Consider the following 26,414-nt stretch of genomic DNA (forward strand, 5'->3'; position numbering starts at 1 on the left):
TTTGCACACTCTCCTGTTCTGTTAAGCTTCTTTGATACTAACTGCTAGGGGGACAAATCGCTAAAAAAATTCAACATTGTGTCACTTTGTTCCTCTTTCCTTTTCAACAGGAAATGGCACCTCCCTCCGTAAATGAAAATACTGCAGTGAAACACACTTTGCAGTTAAAGTGTTTCTGATAGCAAAGAAATAAATTGACTTTAAAACAATCGTCCAGGGGCACCTGGGTGGCTCAGTGGGTTAAGCCGCTGCCTTCGGCTCAGGTCATGATCTCAGGGTGCTGGGATCGAGGCCCGCATCGGGCTCTCTGCTCAGCAGGGAGCTTGCTTCCTCCTCTCTCTCTGCCTACTTGTAATCTCTCTCTGTCAAATAAATAAAAAATAAAATGTTTAAAAAACAAAACAAACAAAAAAAAAAAACAATCAACCAAACGTTCCTAGTGAGATATGTTTTTCCAACGGAGAAAAATCTAAGCCTTTTTCATAGCTCATATGGTTAGTAGTAACCTTCATAGTGTTATTTCTGAAATATATACTAGTTTCAAAGCATATAAATAATTATATTTCTGGATACGAAGATTTGCATTGTTGGAGAAAGGAAATACAAATACAAAAAGGAATTCAGTAACAATTCTGCAATCCTAAATTTGAACTTAGAAATATCAGTATGAGCTCATGGTTTGTTCGTTTGTTTGTTTTCATTAAAAGTCTGTCCACTGAAAAGGCCTGGATTAACAATCGGCACAATACATACCCTTATTCTCCACCATTTCTAAGTATAATTTCCCACAGAATATCACTTGGGCTCCCCTAGGAAATCAAGGACTGATTCTAAGTCTGGAACAGGAAAGGTGCAAGGAAGTCTAAGATACACGTATCAGAAAGCAAAGAAGAAAAATCGTAGGAGTTGTGTCAAAGACTCAGGAGCCAATTCAAAAGTGTGCCCACTGGTCAAAGGACAATTTAGCATTAAAAAATAATAACATTTGCGACTCCTCTACTATTTCAAAAATGTGTGCTGATTTTTTAAAACATCACTCGTCACCTTCGAAGATGCCAAAGAATCATCACAGTCTGAAAACTGACACAAGAGTCAAGCATCCTAACTTTCCTGTTACAAACTGACTTTCAATCAAATAGTCAATGTGGGAACATTCTTTAACGATAATAAATAAATGCAGAAAATAGATATCAGCATTTTGCAAGCCCTAATGAAATAAGGGATCTAGGTAACAATCATCAGCAAGTCTAGAATTATTAGACAAAAAGCCAGTGAATGGATGGGGCTGACAACACTTGAAACTGTGAGATCAATTTTAATATCCTCCAAAGAGAAACAACTAGATTATTAAGTGTCTTCTTATGTGATGCTTTAGAGGAACACAATGTCACCTGTGAAGTATTCTTGCCAGAGGGGATATGCTCAAAATTGAACTTAAGGAAAAACTGCCATTACTTCAATATATAAATTGCAAGAAAAGGATAAAAAGGAAATCTCTTTTTTAAAAAAAAGATTTTATTTATTTATTTGACAGACAGAGATCACAATTAGACAGAGAGGCAGGCAGAGACAGAGGGGGAGGCAGGCTCCCTGCTGAGCAGAGAGCCCCTTGCAGGGTTTGATCCCAGGACCGTGGGATCATGACCCGAGCCCAAGGCAGAGGCTTTAACCCACTGAGCCACCCAGAAGTCCCAAAAAGGAAATCTCTTTTTAAAATACATCTACTGAATACAATATAAGATCTTGCTTGGAGCCTGATTTGAACATACCAATTATTAAAAATCATTTGAGACTCTCTGGATATTTTAAATACTAGTTTCATGACATTAAGAAATTGTTAAATTGTTAATTATAAAGTTTTGGTGCTGCTTTCAAAAGTTATTATCTTTTAAAGATATATAAACATGTATAGGTAACAAGATACAATGTCCCAGAAAGTAAATGTGATCCCCAAATCCCCAAATAAATAAAAATAAAAATAACCCACACTGATGGGAATATGTCAGAGGACAGCAAGAGCCAACGCAAAGAGCTCCCAATGGCCAAAGTTAGAAATATTTGAGCATGGAACTAAGGTAGTGTTCGATTATAATCCAAAGTATAAAGTAAACCCAAGTTCATACTAAGTATATATGATCATACAGTATATATGATCAAATATATTAAAATGGAGAAGAGACAAATCTCTCGTGCAAACAAATTTGAAATAATTTCGGTATCTGACTCTTAACCTCTCTTTCTTAGGTGTAGACCGTGTAGAATGACTTTCTTCCAAAGTGTATAATGTGCAAAGGGAGGGAAAACAAGAGTAACTTTAGAAATCTGAAGAACACTAGTCAGGTGGTGGTGTATCAAGCATGTTATCAAGGTGTATGTAGGAGGTGTGTCTTTCTGCAATGTCAGCTTTATTCAATTATAAAGTAAGGTTAATACAATTGAAAGCAGGTTCAGGTTACTAACTCAATGACATTTCACTGTGCATTTAACTTGGCTTCATACACATCACCAAGTACAATACAAAGTTATGCAACAAACAAGACACACTAAGGGTAAGAACTTAATGAATCAAACCAAGTTAGTCTGTGAGCGTGGTTAAGATGAGGTCGTCGGGTCTACACCAGCTCTAGACACTTACAGCTTAATATGTTCAAAAGTGGAGGATCTCTATTATGTTCAGAGATCAATCAGGCACAGCCTTACACAGCAGTTGCCTTTGAATGTGATCAGATGAGAAAGGGTCAGTGTCTAGAGAGTCTGGCAGTTTGCTGAAGAAATGCTCCCTTTTTACAGGAGTTTCATCAGTCGTGCACCTTTGCTGGCCTCTTCTGGCTCTAGGGATTAACAGCTCCTAGGTCTTCCAGGCCTTACAGGTTATTAATCTTTAGCACTCCCAGTCTAAACTGGTTTTGGTGATATCTGGTCTTACCTGCAATACCCTTGGCTGCTTTTCTGACCATATCACCCCTTGACATGAGTGACATCATCTTGCTCCCTACAGGTGGAAAATGCCCACCGTCATGAATCATGTTTCACAGGAAGTACACTTGATATGGTCCTATACAAATGGCACTCTACCTCTTTAGCCTTCCTTCCAAAAATTCTTTTTTTTTTTTTTAAGATTTTATTTATTTATTTGACAGAGAGAAATCACAAGTAGATGGAGAGGCAGGCAGAGAGAGAGAGGGAAGCAGGCTCCCTGCTGAGCAGAGCGCCCGATGCGGGACTCGATCCCAGGACCCTGAGATCATGACCTGAGCCGAAGGCAGTGGCTTAACCCACTGAGCCAGCCAGGCGCCCCCCTTCCAAAAATTCTTTATTCTAGTCTTATCATGAGAAAAACATCAAACTCCCAACAAAGGAACATCTTTCAAAATGCCTGACCAGAACTCCTGGAAGCTATCAAGATCATCGAAAGAGGGAAAGTTTGAAAAACTGCCACAACCAAGAAAAGCCTAAGGAGACATAACAACTAAATGTAATAATGCGGTATCCTGAATAGAATTCTGGCTCAGAGAAAGGGCAATAGGTAAAAACTATGGAAATCTAAATAAACTCTGGGCTTTAGTAATAATGTATCAATGTTAGTTCCTTAATTGTAGTTAATGTAACCTACTATTGTAATATGAGTAATAGGGGAACCTAGGTGTGGTTAATGTGGAAAACTCTGTTCTATCTTCTCACTTTATTCTGTGAATCTAAAATCATTCTTTTAAAAAAATCTATTACAAAGAAAAAAATATACAAATCAGAATTTGCTTCCAAACAATGGGAGAAGTTGGGGGGGGGGCACGAATGCAGACAAGACTGGGCGTGAACTGACAATGTTAAAACTAGGTGATACATACATGGAGGTACCATTTTTCTACTGAATTTGCTTGAACGGTCCCTAGTCCCTTCCAAAGAAAGTTTTACAGTTATATGAGTGGCACCAACATATAACCAGGTGTGCTTGGTCAGGGAAAAAGTGATCACCTGTGTTGACTTTCCAGGCTGAGGTAGCAGATTAATTTGAAGAACCCTGGAAGACTTTAAGTGGTTAATGAGACCCAAGTGACCCTTACAGAGATACGGTCTGCGACTTTGTGCTCAAAATGCACCATCTGAGTTCTCAGGGCCAAATTTCTAGAAGCCGCTGGAATGGCGGTACTGTCTTGGAAGAGGAAGTTCGTGAGCACGGAACCCTGGGGCACAGCTATGCCTTCCACCCCCCACCCCCCGGAGGCACAGCCTGGCTTCTCCTGCACGCGGAGGGCATGCGTGGGCGCCACGGGGCGCACGTGGGCGCGGACTGCGCAGGCGCAGCACTGGCGCAGGGCTGGCCATTGGAGGTGAGGTGAGCTCAGGGAGCGCATCTGGGAGGCGAGGCTGCCAGGCATAGGCAGACGCCACCACGGCCAGCCTTCAGCGACAGGTCGGGGTCAGAGGCCCTTTCGCCTCTTACCAGGTCAGGGTTCCCAGGCGCGTGGGGGATGGGGTGGACCGCAAAAGGGACTGTGTGAGGCAGCGGGGCATCAGTCGTTGGGGATCGGACGTTGGGCCCTGGACGTTGAGGTTGGGCGTTGAATTCGGGCGTTGAGCGGGCACCAGGGGCCTGGAAGCAGAAAGGATGGAAGGGTGGAGGAGCCCTTGGAGCCTTGGCTGGGAAGGCAGGTCTAGGGTTGAAGGTTGTGGTGGGGGAGGGGCAAGAAAAGCGAGAATTGAGCCCCTGGGTAGAGGGGGGTGCCTGTAGTAGGTTTGGAAAATAGTACTTCCAGGCATGATTCTCCAAAATGTGAACGTCCACTGGCATCCCAATGGAGGAGCTCTTTGCTTTTGTCTCTGGAAGAATCTAGTCTGGGGATTCAGTCAGTGCTTTTGTTTAACTCAAAGCTGCAGTGCAACACTGACACTTAATAGACCTTTACCCTACGGTCTTACCTTCTGTAGGAAAGGTAGATGCACCACGGCTTTGGCTAGGTACGGGTAAACCAGCAGTGGTTCATTTTGTATGCGTCTGTAGCTTGTCTGGTGTGCGCCAGTCGCATTTCTTGGCATTTGGGTCCCTGCTACAAATATGTTGGCCCTTTTGGCCTCTGGAGTATGAGAAGTTGCTTCCAGTTCCCTTGTTGAACCCTCAGGGTATTGAATGGGAAGTGGCATGGTCTAGGAATCGGACCTGGATTTTCAGCTCAGCTGTGTAAGGGTGCTTGCCCTGGGGGGTTTTGCAAGTTACTTAACCAGCTCCGGTCTCCCTTACTTACCTGGAGTAACAAAGGAAATAAGAATACTTTAATCTTCAGGTTATTTCAGTGTACAAAGTAGTTACACATGAATGGAAGAAATTCTTAGTGGTATGAAAGTGAAGTTTAAAGTAATAGCTGCTTTCAAAGAACCTAGTAAGCACTAGTCACTGTGCTAAGTAGTTAACATACGTTCTTGAATTTAATCATGGCAGGTAAGAGTTTTGAGGAAGTTACTAAAATTGGCCACATTTTACAGAAGCTGAATCCAAGAAAGATGAAGTGATTTTGCTCAAGATAGCATAGCTAAATGAGGAAGATGAGACTTTGCTCAGATTTGGGTCTGACCCACTTTAAAACTCATGTTCAGCTGAAACCATTGAGTTCCATAGCTTTAAAACTGGATGTTTCCTTGGGTGTTTGATCAGTTCTTTATAGATTTTAGATCCTAGCCCTTTAGCTGATACAGCATTTGCAAATCTCTCTCCCATTGTGTCAGCTGTCTTTTGCTTTTGTCAACAGTTTGCTTTGCTGTGCAGAAGCTTTTATCTTGATGATGTCCAAATAGTTCATTTTTGCTTTTGTTTCCCTTGCCTTTGGAGACCTGTCACATAAGAAGCTGCTGCTGCCGAATTCAGAGAGGTTGCGGCCTGTGTTCTCCCCTAGGATTTTGATGGATTCCTGTCTCACATTAGGTCTTTCATCTATTTTGAGTTTATTTTTGTGTATGGTCTAAGAAAATGGTCCAGTTTCATTCTGCATGTGGCTGTCCAATTTTCCCAACACTGTTGAAGAGACTTTTTTCCATTGAATAGTCTTTCCTGCTTTGTCAAAGATTAGTTGATCATATAGTTGAGGGTCCATTTCCGGGTTTTCTCTTCGGTTTCATTGATCGATGTGTCTGTTTTTGTGCCAGTACCATACTGTCTTAGTGACTCAAGTTTTGTAATAGACCTTGAAGTATGAGACTGTGATGCCTTCAGCTTCGTTTTCTTTTTCAACATTCCTTTGGCTCTTCGGGGTCTTTTCTGGTTTCAGACAATTTTAGGATTATTTGTTCCAGCTCTAAAAAATGATGATAGTATTTTGATAAAAATTGCAGTAAATCAATGTATAGATTGCTTTGGGTAGCATAGAAATTTAACAAAACTTGTGCTTCCAATCCATAAACATGGAACGTTTTTCCATTTCTTTGTTTCCTCCTCAGTTTCTTTCATGAGTGTTCTGTAGTTTTCAGAGAACAAATCCTGTACCTCTTTGGGTAGCAGCAATGTCCACAATAGCCAAACTATGGAAAGAGTTTAGATACCCATCGACAGATGAATGCATAAAGAAGATGTCTATGTATACAATGGACTACTACTCAGCCATCAGAAAAAAAAATCTTCCCGTGATGTGGATGGAACTAGAGAGTATTATGCCAAGCAAAATAAGTCAAGCAGAGAAAGACAATTATATGATTTCCCTCATGTGGAATTTAAGAAACAAAACTATCATAAGGAAAGGGAGGGAAAAATAAATACAAGTCAGAGAGGGAGACAAACCACAAGAGACTTAACCATAGGAAACAAACTGAGGGTTCTTAGAGGGGAGAGGGTTAGGAGGATAGGGTAACTGGGTGATGGGCATTAAGGAGGGCACGTGGTATAAGACTGGGTGTTATATGCAACTGATGAATCACTGAACTCTCTCTCTGAAACTGGTAATATACTATATGTTAATTTAAATAAAATTTTTTAAAAACCCAAAAAACTAAATGTTGCCTTTGAGTAGCCATTCTCTCTGAATGTGTGTGGTTACCAGGAAAACAAAAGCAAAAGCCTGCTTCCTCCTCTCTGCCTGCCTCTCTGCCTACTTGTGATCTTTGTCTGTCAAATAAATAAATAAAATCTTTAAAAAAAAAAAAAAAAGGGTTTGCCCCTTAGGGCGCTTCACGTTTTATTGGTGTCAAATCATGAAGCACAGGACAAAAGGACAATACAAAGCCAAGGACTTCTTTTTGTGGGTAGAACTGTAGCAGTTACTTCCATTCCACTGGTCTTTTGATTATATCAGTGATCACTTTAACGTGAAGAAATTTGGGACTTCCTAATTAACCTCTTGTGTTAAGGAAATATATACTAATTACTGTGAATTTAGGGATGATTATAAATACATTTTTTTAAAGATTTTATTTATTTATTTGACAACAGAGAGATCACAAGCAGGCAGAGTGGTAGACGGAGAGAGAGAGGGAAGCAGGCTCCCCGCTGAGCAGAGAGCCCAGTGTGGGGCTCAATCCCAGGACCCTGAGACCATGACCTGAGCCGAAGGCAGAGGCTTAACCCACTGAGCCCAGGTGCCCCTATAAATACATTTTTATTCATCATCAGTAGCATGTAAAATATAGTAGATTGGATAGAGGGGAAACTGCTTGTTTTAAAACTGGGTAAGATTAGCCCATGAGGTATCATGACCATTGCAGCGATGTCTGTAATACACCTGTACCGGTACCCAAAGTCAGTAGCCCAAGGTTGGGAAGCACAGCATTATGGAATAGTATCTGCCCACTCCAGATTCCGATATGTCCAGTGCTTCACACAGGATGAAGCGGAGTATGGATAATTGCAATTTCTTACAGGCGTTTAATGTTGAAATACATGCGTTAGAATTCATAGGACTATAAATCAAAAAAGGCAATTAAAGGCAATTTTTATAGGATAATAAACATATTTTAAAAAAATTAAATTCCAAGATGGTAGGTAACTCCCAAGTTTTAGGTGTACTCATGGTAGTCCTGGCTGCTACTCCAAAAGCTAGTGAATGATTGGAAGTAGTTAGTGTTCGTAGTGAGGGGTGGAATGATGATTCTGCTGACCGGCTGTTGGCTCACATCTGCAGTCCTGTGCTCAGTTAGGAGAAGGATGTCTGTGTGAGAGTTTCTGATGAACTAGAGAAAGTCCAGACTTGTGAGAACCCTGGAAGGTGTTAGAACAGCTGGTGAAGGACCTGGAGGAAAATGGAGATAGTAGACATCTCAGACATTTGGAAGGTTATGGAAACAGGGCAGCAACAGGAGTCAGTCAGTTGGAAAGTGAAGCCTTTTATAAAGGAGAATGCAGTACAGTTGGTTGTCCAAAATTAAAGGAAGTTAGAAGCTTCTAGTTATAGAACAGGTCTACATGTCTATTTGCCCTGGGCGTTGTAATGAAAATTCCTGAATAGGGTGAGGCAAGCGAGGTGTCTTTCTAACCTACATATTCTGCTCTAGGTGGCGCTCCTTTTAAGCTTAAACTCTTTTTATTTGCTGCTTAAACTTCTGAGACTGATTCTGTTTTTTGTTTTTGTTTTTTTTTTAATCTGAAGTCAAATTTATTTACTAATTTTTGGACTTTGGAAGAGTGGGTGTAAGACTTGAAGTTTTGCTGTAAAGTTTCAGAAAACCTCATAACGTGATGTGATTCTCCACTTGAGACTGCCACATGTAATGTGAGAAATCAGGGTGTTTTTTTGTTAATGTTTTTTAACAGATCTGGTTCCTGCACTCAAATGACTTAAAATAATCTAGAATACACAGACAACTGTCTGTAGCTAACTGTGCTACAGGATAGAAAGGAGCTGAGTATGGATTGACTGTCAGCCTTATCAAATAAGGACAAAGAAAAGGCTATTTTAGGAGTTACCTGTTGTGTATTGAGGGCCCCACTGGTATCTTGAGAAGATGACTATATCCTAGTTTTGTGGTTTAAATATTACTTGATCCTTGGTTTAGAATCAACCACACTTGAGGAAAAAATAGTCTTAATTTAAATGTAATGTTAATATTTCAATCTTTAAAATGCTTTTTTCTATAAAAGTAATTCATTTTTAAACATAATTTGAGGAACACCTGGGTGGTTCAGTCAGTTAAGCATCTGACTTCAGCATAGGTCATGATCCCAGGGTCCTGGGATGGAGCCCAGAATCAGGTTCCCTGCTCAGTAGGGAGTCTGCTTCTCCCTCTCCCTCTCTCCCTCCCCCTGCTTGTGCTTGCACACTCTTTTAAGATTTTATTTATTTGTTTGATAGAGAGATCACAAGTAGGCAGAGAGGCAGGCTGAGAGGGGGGAAGCAGGCTCCCTTCTGAGCAGAAAGCCCCATGTGGGGCTCAATCCCAGGACCCTGAGATCATGACCTGAGACGAAGTCAGAGGCTTAACCCACTGAGCCACCCAGGCACCCCAATGTTTGCACACTCTTGAGCACGCACACTCTCTTTCTTTGTTGAATAAATAAAATCTTTAGGAAAAAAAAACCAACAAAATTTGAAAATGAAATAGACTATAAAAAATATTCCTTTTGTCAATCTACTTTACCCCATAACACTCATTTAAAATTTGATGTATTTCATTGACCTTGCTTATATGGAGAGGTTATTTATTTATTACAGTTATTATACAATGTTTCTGATTTTTCATTTCCTGTTCTTAGACATTTTATAATGTTTTTGAAAGCTAAGATTCTGGTTTTTAAGATTTTATTTATTCATTTGATAGACAGAGATTACAAGTAGTCAGAGAGGCAGGCAGGGAGAGAGGAGGAAACAGGCTCCCCACTGAGCAGAGAGCCTGATGCGGGGCTTGATCCCAGGACCCTGAGACCTTAACCCACTGAGGCACCCAGGTGCCCCGAAAGCTAAGATTCTAAATGGTAGTGTTTATCTAGTAGAGGTATCACAGTTAACTTCTTTCTCAATTTTTTTCATTATTTTAAATTGGATTTTTTGATGTTCAGGATCATTATTATTGTTATTATTATTATTAATTTATTTACTTATTTTGAAAGAGAGAGGAGGAGTAGACAGAGGGACAGAGTGACAGGGAGGGAGTCTTAAGCAGACTTCATTCCAAGCATGGAGCTCACACATGGCTTGATCTCACAACACTGAGATCATGACCTGAGCTGAAATTAAGAGCTGGGTGCTTAACCGACTCATGCCAGCCAAGCACCCCAATGTTAGGGCTATTTTAATGGGATGATTTCTAGGTGTAGATTTACCAGGTAAATGGCTAGAATATTTTTAAGAATACATGTATACTTGGGGGGCCTGGGTGGCATAGTCAGTTAAGTGTCCCACTCTTGGTTGCAGCTCGGGTCACGAGATCAAGCCCCTTGTCAAACTCCGTGCTCAGCATGGAGTCTACTTGAGATTCTCTTTTGCTCTGCCCTTTCTGCTCATGCACGTCTCTCTCTCTAAAATAAATATATAATAAAAATGAAAAGAATGCATACATACCTTAAGAATATGTATCTATTTATAGACCTACACACATGTGGGTATGTACATGTATGTATATCCAAATTGTCTCCCCATAAAAACATACTAATTTATATTCCATGCAAAGGAATTTTGTTTTATTTTTCAAAGATTTTATCTTTACTTTTTTAAAAGGTTTTATTTGAGAAAGGAAGAGAGGGCATGAGCAGGGGGGAGAGGCAGAGGGAGAGAGAGAGATGCAGGCTCCCTGCTGAGTAGGGAGCCACCCCACGGTGCTGGCTTCCAGAACACTGGGATGGTGACCTGAGCTGAAGTCAAGAGTTTGTCACTTAAGCAACTTTGCCACCCAGGGGCCCAATGGGAGTGTCCTTTTTAATCACACCCATGCTGGGCAGAAAATAATACATAATTATTTAATTTGATTTTTTTAATTACAAATGAGATTGAATGTTTTCCCCCTTATGTTTATCAACTAATCTTCATTCTCTGTGCATTCTGCTCATGCCTTTTGCTCACATTTTATTGATATCTGTATCTGTTGGGCTGCAAATAACAGAATTCATGGGTTTATTTGATACCACAGTAAGTCTGCATTGGCCGATCAGGGCTGGTGACTCAGGGATACTGACAGAGACATCAGGTGCTTTGCCTTTTCCACTCTACCATCCTTAGGGTGTGCATTCTTCCTTTTTGCTTATTGCTTCCTGATTGCATTAAAGGAAGAAAGGGGTGAAAGATCCTGCAGCCAAATCTGTTCCTGTTCATCAGGAAAGGACAGAGCTTTCTGAGAAATTCTGCTCAGGAAAATGATTATGGCCAGCGTTATCTCTAACTCAAGCTAGCAAAATCAGAGGTAGAAGACGGCCTTTGGGTTAAGTCACATCGCTGTAGTATCTGAATGTTTTTACTATTTATCCCATTTTTAAAAATTTTTCATATAGAGTTTTACATCTGTGCATTAATCTTCATTTTCTGGTTGCTTGCTATTTTTTGTAATTGTTTTATATAGTCATGTTTGCTATTTTCTTTGTGATATTTTATCGCGTTAAAAAACTAAACCAGGGTGCCTGGGTGGCTCAGTGGGTTAAGCCGCTGCCTTCGGCTCAGGTCATGATCTCAGGGTCCTGGGATCGAGTCCCGCATCGGGCTCTCTGCTTGGCAGGGAGCCTGCTTCCTCCTCTCTCTCTCTCTCTCTCTCTCTCTGCCTGCCTCTCTGCCTACTTGTGATCTGTCAAATAAATAAATAAAATCTTAAAAAAAAAAAAACAAAAAACCTAAACCAAAACCCTTCACCTGCTCATGTGGTTGTTGTAGGCTGATTCTCTGGGAAGCAAAACTTGAGGTGGAGATTTGTATACTTTGGTAAGTGAATGTGTTTTTGCATGGCATTAGTGTTTCTGTGGAGTCCATGGAGATGACTTTTCTAGTTCGATATATGCCCAGTGTTGGAAAAATGAATGCTCTTGATTGTATTGGTCCTTACTAGATCAAGTTTATCGTGGTATTAAAATAGCACTCGTTTTCTGTCTGTTGACAAGTAAGGCAGGTGTATACTTACTGTGGCCTGAATTTCTCCTCCCTCAATCAGTTTTTGTTTTATAGATCTGAGGACATTGTGATGAACTGATTCTTGGGTGTGCTCTCTCCTTGGGTGTTTCTTTCATACATGTAAAAAATCTTTGTCCCAATTGAATTCTCTTTTATCAGCTCTCAGTATTCATATTTCACCTTTTTTTAATTATTTGCATAGCACATGTTTTAATTCTATTATTTCCAAACTTGCCATAAATTTTATGTGTGCCTGTTGTGCATAACATCTAGCAGGATGTTTTTCTCCCTCTTTTTCTCTCTTAATTGAGACTAAATCATTGATAATTGGATTGCTTGGGTTTGGTTCTGGCATCTTATTTGGTGTTTTCCATTGACCATGCTTGAATCTTTCTTTCTTTTTTTTTTTTTTTGTTAGACTGAGATTTTTCTTCTGTAATTTTAAAATTATGCCTTGTTTTTGTTCTTGTAGTTACCCTAAGTATCTTAATGTGCATTCTTTATATTTTTTGTAAATTGTCTGTTACCCAGTATTCCTAGCCCCACCCAGTTTCCCCTGAAAATTATGTTCCTATGTACCTTCACAGAATTTGTCTCTTACTGAGCCCAACAATCTCACGCCCACCCAGTCTGAGCCGTGGGAGGATGTGCTTACTGTCAACCGTGCGCTTTCCCCAGTGGCTGTAGAATCTCCCATAACTGCCCATCTGCAGCCTTTAGTTAGGGATCTTCTCACGATCTGGCCCACTGAGAGCCCCCCCCAACCCCCACGCTTTGAGTGTGCATATGTATTTTTTTTATTATTTCATTGTCTTTTCTGTATTGTCACAGATTAGGCTAGGCCTAATTTAAAACAAAAAATGATACAGAAATTTTAGGCCACCAGGAGGGAGGATGTTTCTGCTATATTTTTGTTTTCCCTTTAAAACAGCATTAATCTTTAGATACTACTCATACCAGTTTAGCTTTCTGTGGCTTCCCCTCCTCCCCCTGAACAGTTTTGGGACAATAGGCAGTTTTACCTGAGGTCTGTGTACAAAGCTGTAGGTCACAGCCTCAGAAAGAAAAGTTGTTTGTCCACTTTTATTACTTCCCTTAGGCAGGACATTTAGTATTCTTTAAGAGTAATGGGAAAAAAACAAGCTAGCATCAAGTCTGGAGAGAGGTTTCTCAGAGGCACTTTGTAACAATACATGTACCTTATTTTCAGAGAAAGGTACGTGCAGTTAAGTCCTTAAAAGGAGTAGATATAAATTACAGTTTATGGAAGCAGAGTTGGAGATGATCAAGCAGAGGACTGGGGGAAAACAGACCAAACAGAGGTCAGCTGAGGCAAACCGTGAAGGGTGCCTAGGAAGGAAGGACTTTGCCAGGCCAGTGAGGAAGGTAGAGGCACTGAGAGCTGGGCTCAGCATATTCAAGATCTCAGTGTCTCAAGTAGGAGCAGGTAGAGGGATTCTGAGAGGCTAGAAAGGTAGGTGATGACCCGATGAAGACAATACCCTCATTGTATCTGACTGTTAAGTTGCATGCTCTGGCTTAGAAATATTTCTCTTAAAACATGCAAGTCCTTTTTTATTCCTGTTGTTTCAGAAGCTTTTTAAAGTAAAAAATGGTGTCGAACTCTGAGATGACTCTTTTGATGTCTCTTGAGTTAGCCTTTTGTCTGTGGTTGAATTGTGTGAAACTTGGGAGTTTGTACTTACTGAGATACTCTGTTCCTTTTGCTTTTAGGCCAGGTTCTGATATCACGGTTACCTCTGCTTTGATGAGCCTTACTTGTTACATAAGAAGAGCCTGCGATGCTTCTACTTTTGTAGTTAAAAATTGCCTTTTAAATGCACTTCTTCCCATAGGCTTCTGTGAATGTTAAATTGCCACATACTATGATGTCAAGAAATAATTTGGAGTCATCTACTTGTAAGATGACAGAGCCATTTAATTTTGAGAAAAATGAAAACAAGCTTCCGCCACATGATTCTTTAAGAAGTCCTGGAGCACATGCTAACCACCCTAATTTCCGGTTGAAAAGTCCAGAGAATGGAAATAAAAAAAACAGTTTTTTGCTTTGTGAGCAAACCAAACCGTATTTGGCTAGTCAGGAAGACAATTCAGTATCTTCAAACCCTAACAGCATCAATGGAGAGGTGGTTGGATCCAAAGGAGACAGGAAGACGTTGTCAACAGGTAAGTGAAAACTACAGGCTTATTACTTCTTGATTCTGATGGTTTCTTTGGCTTATCACAGGTATGTGATCACACACCCATGTGCTATTAACAAAACAACTAAATAGCTACCTTACAGTATTTGCATTTAAAGATTTAGAAGGAAAAGCCAGGTGCCAAATAACTTCCTTTGACTAGATTCATCACATGAATCTACAGAGGAGCTTCCCCCCACAATGGGAGAACTGTACAAGGAATGTAGAAAGGACATCCTCTGCCTTTTTAAAGATTGGCCATGTTTAAAAAATACTATGTAAATTGCATAATTTGCATTTGAAATACACAATCTGTCACAAAGATACACATAAGACATTATATTGTTTCATCAGATTTTTAAAAAGTTGTTCCTTTAGTCCTAATTCCAAAAACCTGGTTTTGTAGTTGGGGGAGCACTGGGTGAATGTATTATCACATGTGATCTTTTAATGTTACGGTGATGTGGTTCTGGTGCATGGCCCTTGGGTCTCTGAGGTTTCCCAAGAGGTCGAAACTATTTTCCGGATAATACTAAAATGTCATTTGCTTTTTTTGTTGGGCTGACTTTACACCAATGATGCAGAAGCAAAGGTAAACCATTAATGCCATTATCATTAATGCCTCATTAGCTCCTACCTACTTGGGCTAGTGGTAATTGGGTTTTTTCATTGCTATGAACTTGAGGTTAAGACAAAACCAGAAATGCCTTACTCAGGGCTGTTCTTGACAAATCTTGACACCTGTGTACACATATTTTTAGTATGTTGTGTAACAAGATGGGAATAACCCCTAACTTCTGCTTCACAGAAAGTATGAAAAGCATGTATGTGACGGAGCTATAGGCTGTATGGAAACTTTTTTCTTGGAACATCATTTTTTACTTGAAAAGAATGAAAAATTCTGGTTATTCAGATTTACATATCTGGCATTTATTTTCTCAAAAATGAATAAAGTGAACCTATTACTTCAAAGAAAACACCTGACAGTATTTTGTTGCTAATGATAAAATTCAAGCTTTTGAGCAAAATGAAAATTTCAGGAAATGTATATCTGCCACTCTGCCATGACAGCTTCTCGATACTTGGACTTTCCTGGGGAGGTGCCTGGTGATACTAAATAACACATGGATTTTAAAATATTTTGTAATGGAATCTGTCGACAATTGAAAGATCTGTATAACTCAAGAGTTTCTCATTCTTCTCCAAATGACCAATGCCTCATGTTGCACAGTCACTCATGGATAAAAATCCACTCAAAGTGCAGGATCAATCAGTGGATTCCAATGTCACATTATGAAAAAGTTTTAGATTCCTCATTGCAACTACCCCTCAAACTACCACTTGAGTTTTGGCCTGATGTTAAAGGAAAACATCCATAATTACCTGAGAAGGCCGTTAAATACTCGTTTTTTGCAACCATGTATCTGTGCGAGGCCAGATTTTCTTCATATGTTTCAACCAAAACAACACAGGGGATTGAATGCAAAAGCAGGTATGTGAATCCAACGATCATGATTTAAAACAAACATTACAAAAATGTAAAACAGTGCTACTCTTCTCACAATTTTTTTTTGCTTTTGAAAATGTAGTGTTTTACATACAAAAATCATGTCAACGTAGTACAATTATTTTTAAATAAACTTTTAATTTTTAAAACTAATTTTTAATTTCTTTTTAAAAAGAAATTAGGGGGAGGAGGGACAGAGGGAGAGAGAGAATTTTAAACAGGCTCCATACCCAGCACAGAGCCCTCACAGGGCTCAGTCTCAGGACCCTGAGATCATGATCCAAGTCAAATCAAGAGTTGGATGTTTAGCCACTGAGCCACCTTACTTTTTTTTTTTTTAAGTGAGCTTTATGCCCAATGTGGGGCTTGAATTCATGACCCTTAGATCAAGAGTCACATGCTCGGGGCGCCTGGGTGGCTCAGTGGGTTGAGGCCTCTGTCTTCGGCTGGGTTCATGGTCTTGGGGTCCTGGGATCGAGCCCCACGTCAGGCTCCTCTGCTCAGCAGGGAGCCTGCTTCCCTTCCTCCCTCTCTGCCTGCCTCACTGCCAACTTGTGATCTCTGTCTGTCAAATAGATAAATAAAATCTTTAAAAAAAAAAAAAAGTCACATGCTCTACTGAGTCAGCCAGGCACCCCTTAATTTCTAATATAGGTAAGTATTGAGACACATAGGCCATATAAACAAAATCTCTCTGAGGTTCACCATTTCTTAAGTGTGTAAATGAGTCTGAGGTTCAAAAAAGTCTGAGAATTGCTGCCTCAGTGAATGGAGAAAAATTCACAAGAGGAATAGCAATTAAGGAATGTTCAAACAAATCCTTATTTTTCATTAGGAAAAGTAAGTTGTTGTTTATTTGTAGTGTAGGCTTAAGGCTATTATAGTATATCGTTATTATTTGAATATCTAATTATGGTTTTGTACATTTTCAGGAATAAAGTAATATTTGGCTCTTTATGTTTTCTCTCTCCAGGAAACTCTGTGTCCCCATTAAATGCCGGAAACAATTCACCACCCAAAGAAGTAAATAGTGTAAGGTTTTTTGTTTGTTTTCTATTTTGTGTTTTTGTTTGGGTGTAAAAGATTCTAAACATATTTTATATTGTGTTAGTGAAGAATTACTCAATTTTCAGATGTTATTGAAGGTGAAGCTTCCTTTTCTTCATCCTAATTTCTTTTTTTTTTTTAAGATTTTATTTATTTATTTGACAGAGAAAGATTACAAGTAGGCAGAGAGGCAGGCAGAGAGAGAGAGGAGGAAGCAGGCTCCCCGCTGAGCAGAGAGCCCGATTCGGGACTCGATCCCAGGACCCTGCGATCATGACCTGAGCCGAAGGCAGCGGCTTAACCCACTGAGCCACCCAGGTGCCCCGTTCATCCTAATATCTTAAAAAAAAAAAAATCAGTTCTGTTGACGTAATTACAGTATGCCGTGCCACTGTTAGTGCAGCCCTGCAATGACCTGCAGAGAAAATACAGATCCTGTGTAGCTCTTTGAGTTTCTCCCTGTGCAATGTGCTACAGAATTGAGTATAATATGGTAACAAGGATGTTGACAGTGATACTGTCAAGACACAGAACATTGGCATCTTTCCCCTACATGCTTTTTTATGGTCATACCATTTCCCTCTTGCCCCTACCACCTCCTTAATCCATGGAGGCTACAAATCTAATCCACATGGAGAGTTTTGTCATTTTAAGGATGTTATATAAATGGAATCCTACAGAATGTAACTTTTTGGGATTGGATAAATTCATTCAGTGTAATTCTGTGGAGATTCATCTAGGGTTTGTTGTATCAGTAGTTTTATTTTTAAATACACATACTGAAGTGAACCTGCAGGGTTTCCAGTTTTTGGCTATCACAGTTAAAATTTACAAAACTTCATGTGCAAGGTTGATGTGAACAGAAATTTTTTGTTTCTGTTTGTTTCTCCTCTGGGATAAATGCCCAGGAGTGCAATTTCTGGGTCATGGAGTATTGCATATTTAGTTTTATAAGAAGCTACCTAAGCGTTTTCCAGAAGAGCTATACTATTGGACTATCCCGCTGAGAATATCTGCAGTGTCACACCAGCATGTGGTGCTGGCGGTGGTTTTATTGTCCCCAGTCTTATAGACACATGGTGATATTATGTAGTGGTTTTAAACTGTGTTCCCCTGATGGCTACTGATAAACACTTTCTCATGTGCATAGTTGCCATTTCTATTTCATTTTTGATATGTTTACTCATGTCTTTTGTCCATTTTCTGATTTGGATTTTTTTTTAACTGCTCAGTTTTGAAAGTTCTTTATATGTTCCAGGTTCTAGTCTTTTGTCAAATATGTGTGATTCACTAATGATTTCTCCCAGTCTATAGCTTGTCTTCAATCTCTTATCAGGCAGGGTGTTTGGCAGAGCAAACGTTTTTTAATTTTAATGATGTCTTGACCACTTTTTATTTTATAGATTTTGCTTTTGGTATCAAGACTAGAAATTCTTTGCTGCTTCAGATCCAGAAAATTTGGGGCATTATTCCCAAAAAGTTTTATAATTTTACATTTAGCTTTATGGTCCACTTTGAGTTAATTTGAAGGTCTTTTTGTTTTTTCTTTCAATTTCTCCACCATTTGTTAAAAATGCTCTATTTCCTCCACTGAATTGCTTTTGCACTTTTGTCAAAAATTAGACGTATTTATTCCATTGGTGGGGGGAAGAGGGTTGAGGGAGTCTAAGGAGAAGCTGTCTCTCTGCTGAGTGGGGAGCCTGACCTGGTCTTGATCTCAGGACCCAGAAATCATGACCTGATCTGAAGTCCAGTGCTTAACCACCTGAGCCACCCAGGTGCCCCTTTTTTGGTCCTATCAAAGAACCAGGTCTTTGTTTCATTGATTTTTTTTTCTCTTAAGTTTTTGTTTTTTAATTTCATTGATTTCTCCTTTTATCTTTGTTTCCTTGCTTCTGTTTGCTTTTGGCATTTTTTTCTTACTTTTTTAGATTCTTAAGATGAGAATTTAGATTATTGATTTGAAACTTTCCCTCTTTTCTAGTGTGTGAACTGAGTGCTATGAATTTACCTCTTGACAATGCTTTAACTGTGTCTTACAAATTTTGATTTGTTATGTTTTCATTTTCTTTTAGTTCAACTTTTTTTTTTTAATTTCCTTTGAGACCTCCTCTTTGACTCATGAGTTGTTTAGAACTCTATTGTTTTCAAATGTTTGAAGATTATTACTCTTGTTACTTATTTCTAGTTTGAGTCCACTGTCGTTGAAAATCCTACTCTGTGTGATTTAAATTTGTTGAGCTTTTCTTTATGGCCCCATGTGTTGTCTTATTATATGTTCTTTAGCACTTAAAAAGAATGTCCATTTTATGGTTGGGTAGAATGATCTATAAATGTCTAACAGAATCCCTTGGTTGATGGTGATCTCAAGTTCTTTTGTATTCTTGGTGATTTTCAATGTAGGTCTACTAATTGTTGAGATAGGGATATTAAGGTCTCTATAATTATATATTGTCTTTTTCTCTTTTCAGTTTCATTTTGCTTCAATTTTTTTCTGTTCAATCTATTGTGCTTATTGTATTTTGTTTAATGTGTTCTTCCTTTCCTTTTGTTCCAGCATTCCTTTATTTCCTTTATGTTTAGAGAACGTCCTTTAGCCATTCTTTAAGTCTGCTGGTGACAAATTCTTAGTTTTCTTTCATTTGAGAATGTCTTGATTTCTATTTCTTCTTTACTACTGCAGGATACTTTAAAATACTGTATTATTTTCTTCTGCTCTCCAGGGTATATTTTGAGAAATCTATTTTCTTCTGAATTACTTTTTCCCCTGTAAGTAAGATGTCGTTTTCCTCTCTCTGCTTTTAACTTTTATTGTCTTTAGCTTGAAGAAGTTTGACTACGTGAGTCTTGGTGTGGATTTCTTTGATTTGGTCAGGGACTTGCTCAACATGAATTTGTAGATTTTTATCTTTTGCCAAATATTGTAAGTCTGGGGCATTTTTTATTTAAGAACTTCTTTGGGGGTGCCTGGGTACCTCAGTGTGTTAAAGCCTTTGCCTTTAGCTCAGGTTATGATCCCAGGGTCCTGGGATCCAGCCCCACATTGGGCTCTCTGCTCAACAGGGAGCCTGCTTCCCTTCATCTCTCTCTGCCTCCTTGTGATCTCTGTCTGTCAAATAAATAAATAAAATCTTAAAAAAAAAAAAAAAAAGAACTTCTTCACCCTGACTTTTTTTCTCTCCTGGGACTCCAAAGACATGAATGTTAAATATTTTGTTATAGTCCCATAGGTCTCTGAGGCTCTGTTTATTTAGTTTTTTCTCCGTTTTTTCTCTCTTCTTAGGTTAGGTAATTTCTGTTGTTCAGTCTTCAAGTTTACTGAGCCTTTCCTCTGTTGTTCTCTCCATTTTGGCGTGGCATCCCTCACTGTGTTTCCTTGTTATTTTGCTTTCCAGTTGTGAAACTTCCATTTGGTTCTTCTTTATATCTTCTGTTTCTTTGCTGGGACTCTTTACATTTGTTCAATTGTGCTCCTAATTGCTTACTGAACTATTGATGGCTCCTTTAAAATGTTTGTCAAACTTCTCTGTTGTCTTGATGTTGGCATTTTTTTTTTAATTCAGTTGTGATTTCCCTTTTTCTAAATAAGACAAGTGATTTTCTATTGAAGCTAGCACATTTGGGGTATTATGTTAATGAAATTCTGTATCTTATTTAAACTTCCTTTTTAGCTAGCTTCCTCTGACCCTACATCAGAGGGTGGGTGCTGCTGGGTGGGAGTAGATGTCCAGGTTCTTCAGTCAGCCTGAGCTGGCACTGAAGGAGGTGCTCTCCCTTGCTTTTGGGTGAGGGTGGGAGTTCCAGCTTACAGGTAGGCCTCATGTGATACCTCCTCCTTGCCAGAAGTGATGAGTGCCTCTTTACTGATATAGGATTGGGATGGAGTGGGGAGAGAGTAGGTAGGTCAGAGAGGAGAATTAGAGGGGAAGATTTGGGAGACACTAATTACTTTTGAACAGTGGTTAAAAAGTCCTGATTGTCTACTGGAGTCCTCTTCTACCTCCCCAGTAATGGTGTTTGGGGCAGGAGGAATACTCCCACCTGTTGGGTGAAAGTCCGGGTTCCCAGGGAGACTCCCAGGGACGAAGCGCCAGCACCCTACTCTAGAAGCGCCAGCACCCTACACAGTTTTTACTGTGGTGTTTGTCTAGGGTAGAACAGTTACTGGTTTTCTGTATTGCTGGGATGCCTGTTTCTTGGTCTTTAGCTCAAGAGAGGATACTTTCTGTTGGGGCTTTTATTGTCTGTACTATTTGGCATTTTGGGTTGCTGGCTTCTCCAGCACCGTGTCTGAAATATGTGAGGCAAAAAGAAAACTCAGGAACTCATTGTCTTGTTCTTCTCTGGGCCCCAAATTTCCTAGCCTGTCTGCTGCCCTCTTGTCAAAGTCAGCTTGTGTTTGTTTATAAGTCTGGGTTTTTAGTAGCGCGTAATAGGAGGAATAGGGAAAGGTGCATCTTTTTTATCTGTCCAGAAGAGGAAATCCCAAATACAGTATTTAAAAAAAAAAAAACTACTACCAAGTTTTAATATTGCTATTCTCTTTTCTTAATAGAAGCCTAGCAATAACGTGCCTCCTGCAAAGTCAAAAAAAATACACAAGTTGGTTGAGAATTCCTTGTCCATAAATAATTCAGCACTCTTCAACTCCTTAGGACCTTCTTTTCGGTCAACAACTTGCCATCGCTGTGGCTTGTTTGGTAAGCATATTTCCCTAACACGTCTGGATTATTTTTTCACACATTTGAAAAATATTTTTACTATGGAAAGTTTAAAACATAGTAAATATGAACAGAATATTGTGCCTGCTCTATACCCATCTCTCTGCTTCAGCAGCCACCAGCATTCTACAGTTGTTCATCCATACCTTCCCACTCTTGCTGCTTCCTTACCCGATTATTATTTCCCATAGTTTTGTTTGTGATAAAATTTACATGCACTGGGATGCACAAACTCACATGCTTATCAAGACAGAATATTTCTATCTTCTTAGAAAGTTCCCTTCTAGCCCCTTCCATTCTCTATGGCCACGAGAGGCAACCACAGTGTTTTTAATTGAACTGTAAATTAATTTTGCCAGTTTTAGAACTTCATAAAAATGGAAACTTGATTCTTTTGTGTGAAGCTTTTTTTTTTTTCATTTAGAATAATATTTTTAGTATTAATATGGTCTACATACACTATTTTTTGGTGCCAAGTAGTATTTATACGATTCTATCACAGTGTATCTGGTTTTTTTGTTGAACAGTTTTGCTTGTGTTTAGCTTTTGGTTATTATAAATAGAGCTCTCTCCACGTTTTTGCACAAGTCCTTATGAGGATATATGTTTCCATTTCTCTTGGGTACATACCTAGGAGTATAATTGCTGAATCAAAGGGTAGGTATATAAGTTTAGAGGAAACAGCCAAGCCATTTTCCTGAGTAGTTATCCTGTTCTGCCTTCCCAGCGATAGTGAGTTTTGTGCTCCACATCACTGTCATTCGGTGCTGCTGGTCTTTTCAACTTTAGCCCTCCTCGTGCGTGTGTACTGGTAGCGCAGTGTGGTTTTAACTTCTATTTCCCTCACGACCCGTGAGTGATCTTGAGCAGTATTTCACATGCTTACTGGCCACTTGGACATTTAGCTTTTTTTTTTTTTTTTCTTTCGAGTAGAACCATTTGAGGCCAGCCTGTTTTTTTTGTTGTTGTTTTTTTTTTATGTGGGTTGTTTGTTTTTTTTTTCTGCCTGTATATTCATAGGGTTTTTTAGTACTTTATTTAACAAACTTCTGGGTTTTTCTGGACGTGATTCTCTTCATTGGTTTTTTGTCTTGTATTTTTTTTTAACAGCGCGAGGCAATAAGCCATGTCAGAGTTGGCTTGGGCAAGGTTGTTTTCACTACCACACACTTGCTGTTTCCTTTGATTGTGCCTTTGATAATGTGTTCTGGGCTCTACTTTAGGAAAGTCAGTCATGTTTTCAGTCTGTCCCACCTTTCATTTTCATCTTTGCATTCCTATTTGCAATCTGAGAGAGCTTTAAAAATTTAATCTTAATGCCTAATCAAAAACATCGTCATCCTCTTCAAGTCATCTTCCTGATGTGATTAACAGAATGGTGATTGGTATGTCTGGTCTTTGAAAATGTCTTGCTCTCAGCAACAAATACTTGGAATAAAACATGGTGATGTTACGGGCTGTGTTCTGTAGGATCGCTGAGGTGCTCACAGTGCAAGCAGACGTACTACTGCTCCACAGCGTGCCAGAGAAGGGACTGGTCCGCGCACAGCATCGTGTGCAAACCTGTTCAACAAAAGTAAGCATGATTTCTTTTATTCATTGGGGAATATTTAAACAGGCTTTCTTTTTGATAGTGTAAGAATCAAATGAGGTTAGCAGGCCATAACTATGTAGAAGTTGTCACTTTTATTTACGGAGGTGTAACATAAAGGATGCAAATTTGAAATGAAGAGCTTACAAATTCAGGACTGAGTTTCCATGAGTATGATTCTATTAGTACAGATTCAGAGTCAGAACTTTAAGTTTTTAGTGTTTGTAGTAAGTAGACCTTTAGAATTCCTTTTAAACACGTGTTCTTTCCTGAATTATGATAAGGGAGAACACTCACAGTCTCTCATGAATTGAGACTTTAAAATATGAAAATCTTAGTGGCATGGCATTTACCAGTTTACAAAGCAGTTTCACATCTATAACTTCCTTCGGTCCTCAAAACTATTGAGCTCGTGTAGGGATTACATCTTGTAGATAAGAAAGCTGGGGCTTGGAGACTGTGGCTGCAGAGGTCCCTTTAATCAGGCTGCTTTGGAAGAGGCAAGCTTGCACACAGGGTAGACCGGTGCAGAGCCAGCCCTGGACTATTTTGCTCTGTTACTACTGTGAAACTCTCTGAAGGAAGCTGTTTTTGTCCTTCTGGATTTTGATGATTGAGAATTTAACATCACTGTGGCCCCTACTCTTGATTGGCTCTGTACTCTAAGTATTATAATCAGCTGCTTTATTTCAGTTTCCACAAACGTGAAGATAGTAAGTCACCTTTTGAAACAAAGAACATGGAAGTGAAAAATGAGGTATGATGTACTTTTTGTCTTTAGAGTGAATTTTGAATGATTTCCTTTTGAATTAAGAGGACCAAATGAAATACTTACCACTTCTGCATTTCACTGGTGTTTATCCACGTGATCTCCACACCCAACATGGGGCTCGAACTCTCCAGATCCCAGATGGAGTGGCAGGTCCAGGTCCATCTGACTGAGTCAGCCAGGTGCCTCTGCACCAGTGTTTATTAAATCCAGTGTTTCCTGTGGAATAACCTGTACACCTTAATGATCGATTGGGTGACTGTTGGGGATCTTTGAGCATTATGTGTGCCCAGCACTCTGCCCCGAAGGACTTGTGATGCCTGTGTCTCAGTGTAAAATTGTTTGGATTCCTGAGAGACAGCCCCTCTCTCTAGTCCCTGCGTGCACACATTCTCTGGCTTTGTGTCCTGCCCTCGTATCGAAGGAGCATTTTTTCCTCTAAGACCTCTCTTCCATGTAGGTAACTGTGGGCTAAGTCATTCATAACTTGAAAAATATCAGTAGTGCTCAGCTCATCTATAATTTTTAGGCCTCTCTAGCTGGTCCTAGCTTCTACTTAAAAAAAAAAAAAAATCTGACTTCCTCAAATATTCATACTTATAAAATGTTAACAAGTACAAACTTAAAACACTAACCCCCCCCTTTTAATTTTATAAACTCAACATTATCATCACCACTATGGCCTGATACTTCAGTGATCCCACTGCTGTGTAAACTGTCTAGGGACAGTGGGTTTTATTGGCTCTTGGAGGTACACACTATATCTCTCTGTTACTCAAGCCTCAGGGGCTATTTTGGCCTCAATTCCAGCAAATGGTGGCCACAGTATTGCTTGGAAACATGTGCTTGTATAAGTAACTCACTCATGTGTTTTGTTTTTTTAAAACCCAGGGTGATTACCCTCTTGGAGTTACTAAAGAAATAGCCATTGGTGCTGATAAAATAATGTTTTCTGATTTGAGAAGTCTACAACTCAGGAAAACCATGGAAATAAAGGTATTTGTTATTTAATTTCTGTAGACAGAGATCCAAAGAACTATAGATTTTTATTCCTTGTTTCCTGTTTTTAGTTTGAGCTTCTAAGCGAGCTACAAAATGTAACTGATGAAACTGATTGTGAAAACTGTCTTAAAATACCCTTTAAAAAATCTCATTAGAAAGCTTTAATAAATTCCCATGTGCTTGTGTTCTCAGTGAATTATTGCACCTTTTCTGTCTTTTGAAAGGGTACAGTTACTGAATTCAAACACCCAAGTGACTTTTATGTGCAGTTATATTCTTCAGAAGTGTTAGAATACATGAACCAGCTCTCTGCGAGTCTAAAGGAAACCTATGCACATACAACTCAGGAGGATTACATTCCTGTTAAGGGGGAAGTTTGTGTTGCCAAGTACGCTGTTGATCAGGTAACCGCTGATGAAGTGAATTATTTAATACGATGTTTTAATTTACTTTGTCGTATAAGCTGGACACCGGAGCTTTTAATAATGCATTTGCTGGCTTAACCGGAGTCTGTGGTCACGTTCCTGTCTCTCTTCCTCATTCGGTATTATGGATTTGTTGGGTGAGCCCTCCAGCTCTGTCCATAGGCGCCTCCTCTGCCAAGTGCAGACGGACAGCCAAGCCCTGCAGCCTCTGCACTTCTGTACTGAGGCATTAGTGTGTCATTGTGTCTCCTGGGCTAGAGGAACCTGGAGTGGTTGTGTGTACGTTAGTCTCCTAAGTAGACAAATTCAGGGATTTCTTAGCCAGATTGTTAGAAGATTAACCTGTTAAATGAGTCCCTCAGAACAGAGCTGTAGTTTCTCCTTTGGCTGTTCTGTAGATGAGCTGAGAGTTTTGAAGCCTGAGAGACCGTTTTGAAGCAGAGCACCATTATATTTCACTTTCAGACCTGGAACAGAGTAATGATACAAGATATTGATATGCTGCAGAAGAAGGCACATGTCTTATATATTGATTATGGAAATGAAGAAATAATTCCAGTAAACAGAATTCACCAACTAAATAGAAACATTGACTTATTTCCTCCATGTGTAAGTCTTTTTTACTTTCTGAATTCCTAATAGTGTCCCCAAAGAGCTGTCTTTAGTATTTTAATGGGCACAATATTTGCTTGCTCTGTTCTGTGATGGTTATTATAAAAAAGTACCTATTGGTATATTTCTCATTTTTTACTAAATGTAGATAAATGTCATTGGCTTTCTTGGATCCATTTAAGAAGCCTTAGGTAATACTTCATTACATGAGAAACTTCGCATTTTTTAGGGACATCTTATCCATCTGTTCTTTTAAAACAATCATTTCTATGTATATTACATTGTATGGAAGCAACCTGATTTATATGTATTTGAGGGATAATTAGTTATCCTTTCATGAATTTCTCAAGTTTCAGGTCCCAAAAAAAGTACATGGATAGAGTAGCGCAAGAGACAAATTACATACAAAAATTACATACAAAATTATGTAATTACATACATAATGTACATATGTAAAAAATACATAATTGCATATGTAAATACATAATTACATATGTACAAAAACCATAAAATTGCTTATTTGTTCTTGGAAGATTT

The 26,414-nt window shown here is 39.2% G+C and overlaps 1 protein-coding gene across 1 annotated transcript in view; it reads left to right on the forward strand.

The window, feature by feature from the left end:
* Nucleotides 1–13,870: 13,870 nt before the first annotated feature.
* TDRD1 (tudor domain containing 1) overlaps nucleotides 13,871–26,414 on the forward strand; it is a 34,015-nt gene continuing 21,471 nt past the window's right edge. Inside the window, exons 1-8 of the mRNA XM_044236670.1 lie at nucleotides 13,871–14,189; nucleotides 16,684–16,742; nucleotides 21,313–21,457; nucleotides 22,949–23,054; nucleotides 23,763–23,826; nucleotides 24,730–24,834; nucleotides 25,065–25,244; nucleotides 25,731–25,874. Coding sequence (XP_044092605.1) covers nucleotides 13,889–14,189; nucleotides 16,684–16,742; nucleotides 21,313–21,457; nucleotides 22,949–23,054; nucleotides 23,763–23,826; nucleotides 24,730–24,834; nucleotides 25,065–25,244; nucleotides 25,731–25,874 — 1,104 coding nt within the window. The 5' untranslated portion in view covers nucleotides 13,871–13,888. The remainder of the gene's footprint in view (nucleotides 14,190–16,683; nucleotides 16,743–21,312; nucleotides 21,458–22,948; nucleotides 23,055–23,762; nucleotides 23,827–24,729; nucleotides 24,835–25,064; nucleotides 25,245–25,730; nucleotides 25,875–26,414) is intronic.

The sequence above is a fragment of the Neovison vison genome, chromosome 2, assembly GCF_020171115.1.
Source record: "Neovison vison isolate M4711 chromosome 2, ASM_NN_V1, whole genome shotgun sequence".
Taxonomy (NCBI): Eukaryota; Metazoa; Chordata; class Mammalia; order Carnivora; family Mustelidae; genus Neogale; species Neogale vison.